Source organism: Oncorhynchus mykiss, chromosome 19 (assembly GCF_057628025.1).
Source record: "Oncorhynchus mykiss isolate SJ-2025 chromosome 19, ASM5762802v1, whole genome shotgun sequence".
NCBI classification, from domain to species: Eukaryota; Metazoa; Chordata; class Actinopteri; order Salmoniformes; family Salmonidae; genus Oncorhynchus; species Oncorhynchus mykiss.
The window spans coordinates 61,580,800-61,592,745 of NC_143040.1; the positions used below are offsets into that span (position 1 = coordinate 61,580,800).

Sequence of the window (11,946 nt, forward strand, 5' to 3'; positions counted from 1 at the left end):
AGGCCCACCCTGCCTCAGCCAGGGTATCAACAATAGACAGTGTGCCTATTGACCATTCATTAGACAGGCCCTATCTGACATGATCATTTTCCACTCATGAATCACAATACACCAGATCAGGCAACACAGAAGCTGCTCCAGTTTCAACTGTTCTGCCTGCGGCTACGGAACCCTGGCCTGTTCACCGGACATGCTACCTTGTTCCAGATGCCCCTGCTGTCTCGACCTCTGAATGCTCGGCTATGAAAAGCCAACTGACATTTACTCCCGAGGTGCTGACCCGTTGCTCCCTCTACAACCACCGTGATTATTATTTCACCCTGCTGGTCATCTATGAACATCTTGAAGAACAGTCTGGCCTTAATGGCCATATACTCTTATAATCTCCATCCAGCACAGCCAGAAGACGACTGGCCACCCGTCAGAGCCTGGTTTCTCTAAGTTTATTCCTAGGTTCATGTCTTTCTAGGGAGTTTTTCTTAGCCACCGTGCTTCTACATCTGCATTGCTTGCGGTTTGGGGTTTTAGGCTGGGTTTGTGTATAAGCACTTTGTGACATCTGATCGTGTAAAAAGGGTTTTGTACATTTGATTGATTAACAGAGAGGGCTATCCCCATGTTTGTAACTATTGCTACAGGAGAGAAAACATTTTATCGGCCATTAACTTTAAGACACAGGAGCAGAGACAAAACATTGCAAGTTCAATGTTCCACTCGTCACAATGGAGATAGGTCAGTTAGACTGGCAACAACGTCCCACCCTCCACATGCTGGGAGCAGGAAAAAGGACAGGGGTGTGGAGGGATACCGATTGGGTTGGGCGTCGCCTGAGAGAGAACTCCAGTGGAAGCGCTGTCTGCTCCTGGAGATCATGGGGAGTGGGACTCCCCTCCACAGACACAGATCCACTCATACTGCAGTCATGTGAACTGGGGCCAAAGGAGGCATCTGGGGCCCTATGGCAATGAAAGCCTATGGGAGTGGGAGTGGTGCCTCTGTCCTAAATAAACCAAAGAAACTGGGCACAACACTGAGCTGTGTATACTGCAGACAGTCGTGTGAACTGGGGCCATAGGAAGGCATCTGGTGCCATGAGAGTCAGTAGAGGCTCTATAGGAGTGAGTGAGGAGGGCCTCTCTTTAGCATTCATCTCTCCATCCCAGGATGAGTCTCAGCAGCAGGTCCCACAACATGAACCCAGCTCTACCGTTTAAGTGTCTGGAGTGTGATGGGGAGCAGCCAGCTCAGTCTTTCTCCAAGTGTGAAACCTGTTCGTCATTCCCCCCCCCCCACCCCATTGTCTCCCAGATGGAAAGAAAGAGACAGAAAGAAAAGGCAGAGAAAGAGAGAAATGATAGCGCATCCCTTGTTTAACCCCATAAAAGCCAGTAGAGGATCTTTATGGCCGACAGATGCTAAAGCAAACGTGTGCTTCTTTCACTCTCTCTTCCCCTTTTTTGTTATGTCCCTCACTCCCTAGCTTCTCCAAAAGTAAAAGGGGGTTCCGTGGTCGCCTGGTATTGGCCCGTGTGACCTCCCCCCACGTTGTCGGGGCAACGGAAGGGCTGAGAAACAGAGAAGAAGTCAGCTGGAGGAGAGTTATGCCCCAACACAGGCAGAATGAGGAGAGAGAGGAATGGGCCATCGAGTGACACAAGCTCTCCCAAATAGACCTGCTCAACCCATCTTCCAGACCCAAATCATTGTGCACTCAGCAGGCGATACAGACAGACTGACTGTCGACAACAGTCATGTGACACTCTCCAAATCACTGGACTCCCACTCTCAACAACTGAAACTGAGTCCCATGGGTAGGCGCGCGCACACACACACACACACACACACACACACACACACACACACCTGGAGTCTCCTTTGCCCAGGTTTCCTCCGCCTGGATGCAGGATGGTCTGGTTGCCTTCCATATCCACAATACATTTTGTGTTCAGGTCCTTTTCTGTGAAGAAGAGAAGGGAAAAGGTTCAGAGTACTGTACAAACATTCAGAACAACCTCCAGTTGCACGGTAGGTACTTCATTCATCATGTGGGCACATCATCACGTGACTAGAAAGGAGAAAAATCGTACACTATTTACTGATTACATTGTGGACCTGAATGGCTCAGTTGGTAGAGCATGGCGACTGCTACGGCAGTATTATTGTGGGTTCGATTCCCAGGGCCACTCATGCAAAAAATATATGTACATATGCAAAATATTGGTTGACCGAAAGTCTGTTCTTTCAACCAATTTATTGGTCTATTTTTAAACGTGTATTTTTACATAGACACACCCTAAGTGTTTTAATAAAATGCACTGAGCTTGTCTGATGCTTAAAGCTTACTGTTTAATGAAATAAAAACATGCCTCAAGAGGGCGCCAGAGATCTAGATAACCAACATTTTTAAAAGCGTAACCTGACCGAACTATTCTTGTCGCTCCAGATTCTGTCATTACACTCTTGCAGATAATAGGCTACATAAGGAGTCAGCAACCTTTCATGTGGACTGCCAAGTTATGGTCCCATTTCTACCTATCTGCGTGCCAGTTATGGTTTTCATTTGCACATTTTAATTTAATTTATAATTGTCATGTGGTTAATCAAAATTCTATCCAAATCCAAATGATACAAACAAAAAGTTACTTCTATTGGCAACTATGTAAAAATAGCCTACATAAAATCAACAAATAAAAACATTGCAGCCTGCAGGTAGAAAATATCCTGATTAAACTAAATATCCTACATATCACATTGGCTACACATGGTCTGTCTGTAACAAACTTGAAACATTGTATCATCTATTAACTTGGGTCTGGCCAGAAGCTAGCAAACATGCAACATTGTGTAAAATATTCTGGGCCCTCAGAGTTCACTGCACCAGTGAGATGAGTACTGGTACCTCAAATGTTCTGCTGCTTGAGCACCTGTTCCTCTTATAGAATATTAGCTCAAAAGTATTGTGGAGGCACCTAAATATAAACAGTACCAGCACCCAAAATAAGTACCGGGAACCTATTTCAGTCCAAGTCAAGCTCTGATAAGAAGTAAATCAGGTATGTCTATTTTATGATGTTTACACTGGATCAGAGCATGGTATTTTTTCCTTTCACGCCGAGTGGTTATCCAAAGGGAGAGAGCTGGAAAGATTTTTCATATACATTGAGGAACTATTGTGATTCTCAAATCGATGTGAAAACATACTTTGCTTGCTTGCAGTTTGAGGTGAAGAAAACATTACTTCAAGAAGCTCCACAGGTCATTAGTGGTGTTGCGTTAAGACAATCAGAAATACTATCATTTCCCCAAATGGGCACATTTATATGCCTACATTTGCCTCCAGGTATCCTATAGACCTACTTCTATGCCTGCATGTCGTAAATAAACATTGACAGGAGCGCTCCAAACAAAAGACAATGACTAAATCGACAGAACTTGTAAATGGAATGAGATTAACCAAAACTTGTTTCTCACTAGTGTAGCATAGGCTGTGCACTCTGCAAACAACATATCCACTCTGACAATGAGAACAGGAAGACTGGAATGGCAATATTGAATGCATTAAAATAAATTACTAAACAAATTAACAAACCTTGTAGTTTAGAAATTATAGAAATTAACAGTAAATGTACTACTAGTGACATATGTAATGGGGAACTGATATCAAACGTGAACAATTAACACATTTAAGTTATGAAACAATGAATGTGGACAAATTGCATTCTGGAGAGAACAGTGCTTTCTGGAGAAAAAAGTGCATTCTGGAGAGAGCAGTGCATTCTGGAGAGAGCAGTGCATTGTGCATCTGGTCAATCCAACGTCTGCATTTGCCATGCAGCATTTAATGAGATATGGTCACGGTAGAAGTCAGGGCATTCATACTTGCGATTCGCGGAGCAGTGCAGGGCTGTTGTCAATTAAATCGAGCAGTCAACTAAATTGAGGTCAAAACATTCAGGAGACAAAGGTGCTCAAAGAGGACCTATTTTGCATACCCCGCCAAACCATGAGACATCCATGTCTTCATCACTGGAATAGATAAAAGGTTGAGTTTGATCATTTAAAAGCTTACAAAAGGTCAAAACGTAATTCACCTGTTGCATATTATTATTTTTGCACTGTTACACGTTACAGCCTTATTCGAAAATGTATTAAATAACCCCCCCCCCCCCAATCTACACACAATACCCCATAAATGATGAAGAGAAAACAGGTTCTTAGACATTTTTGCAAATATATTAAAAATAAAAACAGAAAAACCTTATTTACATAAGTATTCAGACCCTTTGCTATGAGACACTAAATTGAGCTCCGGTGCATCCTGTTTCCATTGATCATCCTAAAGATGTTTCTACAACTTGGAGTCCACCTGTGGTAAATTCTATTGATTGGACATGATTTGGCAAGTCACACACACCTGTTTATATAAGGTCCCACAGTTAACAATGCATGTCAGAGCAAAAATCAACCCATGATGTCGAAGGAATCGTCCGTAGTGCTCCAAGACATGACTGTGTCGAAGCACAGATCTGGGGAAGGTTACCAAAAAAATGTCTGCAGCATTTTAGGTCCCCATGAACACAGTGGCCTCCATTCTTAAATGAAAGAAGTCTGGAACCACCACAACTCTTCTTAGAGCTGGCCGCCCGGCCAAACTGAACAATCGGAGGAGAAAGGCCTTGGTCAGGGAGGTGACCAAGAACCCGAGAGTTCCTCTGTGGAGGATCCAGAGTTCCTCTGTGGAGATGGGAGAACCTTCCAGAAGGACAACCATCTTTGCAGCACTCCACTAATCAGGCCTTTATGGCAGAGTGGCCAGATGGAAGTGACTACTCAATAAAAACGCATGACATCCCGCTTGGAGTTTGCCAAAAGGCAACTCTCAGACCATGAGAAACAAGATTCTCTGGTCTGAAGAAACCAAGACTGAACTCTTTGGCCTGAATGCCGAGCATCACATCTGGAGGAAATCTGGCACCATTTCTACAGTGAAGCATGGTGGTGGCAGCATCATGCTGTAGGGATGTTTTTCAGCAGCACTGACTGGGAGCCTAGTCAGGTATGAGGGACAGATGAATGGCGCAAAGTACAGAGAGATCCTTGATGAAAATCTGCTCCAGGGCCCTCAGGACCTCAGAATGGGGCGAAAGGTTCACCTTCTAACAGGACAACGACCCTAAGAACAAAAAACATTTTTTACCATGTTTTCATGGTATGGTGGAGTATGCAAAATGGGTCAACATTGAGCACCTTTATCTCAAATGTTTTGTCATTCAGGTCCAAAAAGACCCTTTCTGAGCACTTCTATAACAGGCAAATATGAATGGAAGGTTTCATTCAAATGAAAGAGTGATTGAATTAAAAATGGATTTACCCATATATTATTATTAGTATTCTAATATGAATTACATGACCCACTGCTGCTCCCGAGTGGCGCAGCGGTCTAATGCACTGCATCTCAGTGCTAGAGGCGTCACTACAGGACCTGGTTAGATTCCAGGCTGTATCACAACGGGCCATGATTGGGAGACCCATAGGGAGAAACTCCCCAAATACCCAAGAAGACTCAACGCTGTAATCGCTGTCAAAGGTGCTTCAACAAAGTAGTGAGTGAAACGTCTGAATAATTATGTAAATGTGATTTAACCAAGTTTATAAAATTAGCAAAAGTTTCTAAAAACCTATTTTTGCTTTGTCATTATTGTGTATAAATTGACTATGAGAAAAAACGATTTAATCCATTTTAGAATAAGGCTGCAACGTAACAAAATGTGGGAAAAGTCAAGGGGTCTGAATACCTTCCGAATGCACTGTATATGCTATGTATAAGAGGCTATTTAGTCTTGGCAGAAACCTTTGTTAAGTGATTGGTGGCCGGTGCTGGGTAGCCTAGGCCCTGGCTTGTTGCCTTTTCTCTTGAGAGTTGAGCTGTAACTCAATCAATAACAGTAGAACAAAGTGTCTGAAACCATTAGTCCTCCTCACACAAATACCTCATGTGATGTGGGACATTGACTCAACCACACTTTGACCCTGGCCCTCTGATGCCAAACCATGACTCACCACTTGGCCTTGGAGACAACAGCTATCACATGCACCACTCAGGCTCAGCCAAATGGCTCAGTACTACTTACTTGATTGGAAGATGGTGCTGACTGTCGCAAAAACCAAGTTCCGAGTTCAATTGCCACAAGGGTCACATAGGCTACTAATGGACACTGTAGGCCTATATGACACAATGATTTTGGCTAAGGCCTTGTCAGTTAGTGTAGCGGTGCATTTAGAGGCCTAATAATAGCAGCATTGGTTATTGGGCTATCCAGCTGTACTGCTAGCCACATTCAGCTTTCTCATTTAAAAGATCCCATGGCACTTATCGTAAGAGTAGGGGTGTTAACCCCGGTGTCCTGTCTAAATTCCCAAGCTGTCCCTCATACCATCACCTAATCATCCCCAGCGTACAATTGGCTCATTCATCCCCCTCCTCTCCCCTGTAACTATTCCCCAGGTCGTTGCTGTAAATGAGAACTTGTTCTCAGTCAACTTACCTGGTAAAATAACGGTAAAATAAATTTTTAAAACTAGCACACTTTTACCATATTATGATGTAGCCTAGATTTAATCTGTACTTGACTATGTATAAAATTATTCCTCACTCTATTCTTAGTCACATGGTAGTAATATTTCAAAAAGTAATTTATTTTCAAAACCCTTTCTTTGTTTCCTCTTGGCCTCTCAAAAAAAAAAAAAAATCCACAGCTAGTCTATAAACACACCCAAACACATTCCATTTCAAGCACAATAGGGCTGTCCGACTAAAAAAAATACTGGTTATTTTGACCAATCGACTGCTCAAAAGTGTATTTTTTCCATTTATGGACACCCTAAGTGTAATAAATGATAAATAAAATGAACTATATGCATAGAGCTTGTCTGATGCTTAAAGCTTACAGTCTGATGCCTCAAGAGGGTGCCAGAAATCTAGATAACCAGAAGAAGAAAAAACAACCTGACCCAACTATGCTCCTCCCGCTGGCTTTCGTAGATTCTGCCATTACTCTCCTGAAGTTGCCGGTAATAGGCTACACACGGAGTCAACAACCTTTCATGTGGAATGCCAATTTATCTCCCCATGTCTACCTATCTGCGTGCCAGTTATGTTTTTCATAGGCACATTTTCATTTCATTTATAATAACGTCTTCATATCATAAAAGCATTGTCATGTGGCTAATAAAAATTCTATCCAAATCTAAATGATAAATCTAAAAAGTAACTTCCATTATCAACTAGGTAAAAATAGCCAACAAATAAAAACATTGCAGATTACAGGTAGAAAACATTCTGATTAAAATAAATATCCTATAAATCACACAGGCTGCACATGGCCTGTCTGCAACTAACTTGAAACAGTGTATCAACTATTAACTTGCTCAGGCCTAAAGCTGGTGCTAGTCAGTCGAGTTGAATCAAGAAATCCCAGCACATATTGATGGTACACTTCCCACTTCAACCTCCTCGCAATGGCCGCCAGTCTACCCATTATGCCATCATTAACTTGAATGGGGACAACCGTTATATTCATTCCATTAACGCCATCCAAAATGCCATTACCGTCACAGCCCTAGTTTGTTTGTGTGTGTGCGCGTCAGGGGCATCATCATATGGGTATGAGCGTCAGCTCTAAGCAAAGGCTACGTTAAGGCCACACAGAGTTCACTGGTAGTACGGAATCAGTGTGTGTGTTCATACACCTGCTAATCATGTTATAACCAGTTATGACTGCTCGATGACTTTCAGGAATAGCATTGAGATCTTCCTTTTTCTCAAAGGAAATAGAATAAAATTATCTGAGGTAAAATGCAATGATGAGTATCTCATCTTTCACCAGATTCTCTCCAGTACCAGCAAATGTTCCACTGGCACTTGGAGACGATGAGGCTGTTCTTCGAAGGCCTAGCCTCTCAATAACTTCTCTACCACCATGGGAACATGGTCAGTTATGCAAAGCTAGCAAATAGTTTGAAAGGACTGACTCCCTTCCTGCCTTTGTCCAGCACAGCCAGAGACCAGCTAGCTCTGACTGACACACACACAGGGCAAGGTTGAAAGAGAAATATGATGCCTTGCCAAAACACAGGGGACACATTGAGATGTCAATGACGTATAAACCAAACTTAAGGTTCCATCAACAGTGTGAAAGAGAAAATGATGTTATGTTCTGAGTTATGTGGTTATTAACAATCTATTACAGTTTATCTTCAAAGAAGAGGCTTCAGTCTATGATCTGTTTTGGTGGGAATCCAATTCATTCGTAGACGGTGGGCTACTATCAAAATGGACAAGGATACGAGTAGTGGAGGATATAACTGTCTGAATGGATACATACTGATACTGCCCTGGGCTTGTTTCATTGCATGCGAAACCGCTTTGGTTGGAGGCTAAGAGAGCGAGTTCCCCCGTCTTGTGACCGATTTCTACACTCTGTGAAAAGGCACACGTGACATGGTCCGCTACATTGTAGCTAGACTCAGTATTTTCCGCCTCAATAGACTCCTGTTCTTCCAGATATGTTCTCCCACGGCTAAATTCGACTAGGCACACGGCTAAAATGTCATTCCTTTCCCCTGAGCAGCATTCTTAGCCCGAATTATAATTGAAATAATCATTTGGGTGCGCGCTCACAGATTCATTATCTGGCGGCATGTCACCGTGCATTTATTATAGCGGCTTATGTTATGAAAGGGTGACTACACATGTTCAGGCAGATCACATGAACTGTGTGAATAGGCAGCTAGTTTGTGTATTATGGGCCAGGGTGTCCAAAACCATTTAGTACCGTGGATTTTAGGCCCGTCTCACAACAACTGAGCCGAGTGTTAAGTCATCAATTTAGCGATATGCTAGCAAATGCTACTCACCTCTCCTGTTCATAGGACGAACACGTACTGCGACCTTCACATTCGAGTCGTTGAGACTGGTCTCCCCCATTGTGTCCACTGTCAGACGGACAGACAATGCGACTGTCTCGGCGATAAATTACAGGACCTCTCCAAAAGATAATAATCCCCAATGGACTCTAGTCGAAGAATCATCCAGAATCCTTGATATGTGGTGCCAACTGCCTGGTCAGCCAGCTAAATTAGTTACAAAGGTTCGTCCTCATACATTGCATTTTCCATCATCACACAATGGCTTGCTAATAGGAGGGGAATTCTCTCTCCTTCAGCAAATCTTCAATAAACAGCTATTCCCCAGATCATGCATGTCCCGAGGAGTTTAATCTGTAAAATAAAATCCAGAAAATACGTCAATAAATGCTGAAAACAAGCAATAACTCTGATGAGCTTCACACAAGACAAGAGTCCACACATGTTAGCTGGTGCCGCTAACTAAGTCACTAATGCCGGTTGCTTTTGCGATGTAGACACACATTTGGCATTCACCTGTTAGCGTTTAAAACTCAGCTAAACAATGTCAATTAATAGTTAATCGGCTAACGCGTAAGATTACATATTCATGGATACCTTGGCTATGAGCTAACCAAGCGAAATTATCGTTCGTTTTGATACAGGGTTAAACTAGTGTGACATCATGCCCTCGGACAAAACTATTGTCTGTCTTCAAACAGAATGACAGCAAATATTGATTAAAGGACACACCCAACAAGCATACCTAATAACTGAATAGTTAATACCATAACAGTTCCCATATGCAAACAACGAAATCTATTTGCTTTGCGAACGAACCCCTTGGCTGACAAAAATGTGCTAGTTAGCGAGCTACATAGCTAATAATGCAAAGCTAACTGGCTAGCTAGCCAAACAGCTAACGGGCTGGGTCGAGGGACTCAACTTCGCGATTTAGGTACAAGAAAGTGCTAGGGCTCAATCTACCGGCTAACGACACTGTTCCATGTTTTAAAATACACTCTTCTTCCAAACGGAGAAGTGCTGTGTGGTTTGAGATTAATGTATCCGTTCTCGTCGCCAATTTTTCCACCTGTTTGCCGAACAACTCTCTGTCTCAGCACCGTGGTCTATTCCGACGACTCTGTTCGCGAGCTCTCAACATAAGGATAACAAAAAGAAACCAGGGGATAACCTCATGCCCGCCCCTTCCGGTGGGGAAGGTCGGTAGCAAATCTTGAGCAAAGTTTCACTGCATTAACATTGCAGAAAGAAACGTGATTTTTGTCTTCGAAAACAGTCATATCATGCATGATCTGTCACTTGAAAGAAATGAAATGTTTATCTTACGTGAAATACATTATATTTAAAAGTGCAACGTTGAAGAACATTGAAGAAAGAAAGGCCGACAGACTCCCGGGCCATAATGGTAAGGTCAAACACATGTAAGGTTTTGTGTAGGTAGGCCACACAATCCTATTTAGGCTTACAATGGATTTGTTTACAATAGGCTAGGCCTACATGTTGCCCATTGTTGATCTTAGGTATAATGTTGTGTTTGACCACCACATTCCTCTTCTACCATACTGTTTAATTTGATGAATGTCAGTCAGTGCTAGCTGACTGCCAACAAAGCGGTGTTGTCACCATTTCTCTGTGTCAATCATAAAACACAATTCCATGACCACAGGAGTTAATCATTTATTATAACTAGTGGGCACCCTACTTGTGACTGAGTCAACTGGCCTATAAAAGAAGGATCCTCCCTTACAACACACCTATAATTAATCAATGCAAACATATGTCAGAGTCCAAAAGATCATATTTTAAAGGGCCCTGTTCTGCAGGTCTTTGGTGCTTCCTGGTTCAATGTAAACCACATGGTGTGACTGCTGGCACCTTATGCAACTGGGTAGTTGACCTGCATGGGTCAGTGATAAAGAGATCTATGCAAACTAAAGAAATAGTTTCAAAACAAGGAAGGGGGCATGGGACAACTGCTGCTTATGTTTATACAGCAGAAGGGATTTTTACAGTGATGTGGCGACACTTGCTGGTGATAGCCGTATAGTGAAGTAAGCACCAGGGTTGGGCTCAACTCAATTTTGAGTTGAGAATGCCTCATAAATTGAATTGAAGTAGTAAACATAATACAGAATTGAAATTTGAATTAAATTAAATGTAGTGAAATTCAATTAAATTCAAATGCCTCTTCCATATTAGGTGTAGTGTATAGAAATATACATATTGTACATAAAACATTTCATTATATAGGCCTACATGCATATAAAATATTGTTGTAACAATTGATTTTCAGGATAAACTCTTGAAATGAATCATCAAGGAAAACAAATGGGCTATTCTAAGCACTAAGGTTTGAATTGAGCTCAACCCTGGTATGCACAATTTCTTGTGTCCTCTTTTCTCCAAATGCATTTGGTTCCACTAGTTAGTAGAAGATGCAGTGCATCTACACTGGACTGCACTAGAGGGAGCCATGCTACCAGACTCAGAACAGGGCTATTCTTTTGCTCTCATCTTCAGAGAAAACTATTGCTGTCATTCATCTCATAGTTCAAATTAAATGTTTGTGTGAAAGTTCTAGACACTCCCATAACCAATTAGGGGATCCCCATAATCTTGCAAAGTTTAGAATTCTTGGATCATGATCTCCTACATGTTTAGAAAACTCATTTTGCTCTTCCTTTCCCTTTCAGTGTTGACATATTTGAAGGAACATATTTGAAGGAACTTGTGGAAGCAATGACGGAAGCTTGTCTCTTCAGGTCTGCAAACAACATGGGTTGGGACAAGTAGCTCTACTTTCTTTAAAAGTAAAAGAAACGTCCCTTTTTCAGGATCCTGTCTTCATAAAAACCCAAATAACTTCACAGATCTTCATTGTAAAGGGTTTAAACACTGTTTCCCATGCTTGTTCAATGAACCATAAACAATTAATGAACATGCACCTGTGGAACGGTCGGTAAGACACTAACAGCTTACAGACAGTAGGCAATTAAGGTCACAGTTATAAAAAGTTAA

At 42.1% G+C, this 11,946-nt stretch overlaps 1 protein-coding gene across 6 annotated transcripts in view; it reads right to left on the reverse strand.

Annotated features, from left to right (window-relative positions):
- Window positions 1–10,113, reverse strand: part of LOC110498101 (kinesin-like protein KIF13B) — a 74,463-nt gene extending 64,350 nt beyond the window's left edge. For 4 of the 6 annotated variants that reach the window (XM_090209647.1, XM_090209645.1, XM_090209646.1 and 1 more), the window contains exons 1-3: window positions 9,892–10,102; window positions 8,917–9,279; window positions 1,864–1,957 (exon numbers count right to left, since the gene is read on the reverse strand). In XM_090209647.1, coding sequence (XP_090065773.1) covers window positions 1,864–1,957; window positions 8,917–8,986 — 164 coding nt within the window. In that variant the 5' untranslated portion in view covers window positions 8,987–9,279; window positions 9,892–10,102. Of the gene's footprint in view, window positions 1–1,863; window positions 1,958–8,916; window positions 9,280–9,670 lie in introns of all 6 variants that reach the window. The other 2 variants (XM_036955065.2, XM_036955064.2) reach the window with 2 other exon arrangements.
- Window positions 10,114–11,946: the final 1,833 nt, after the last annotated feature.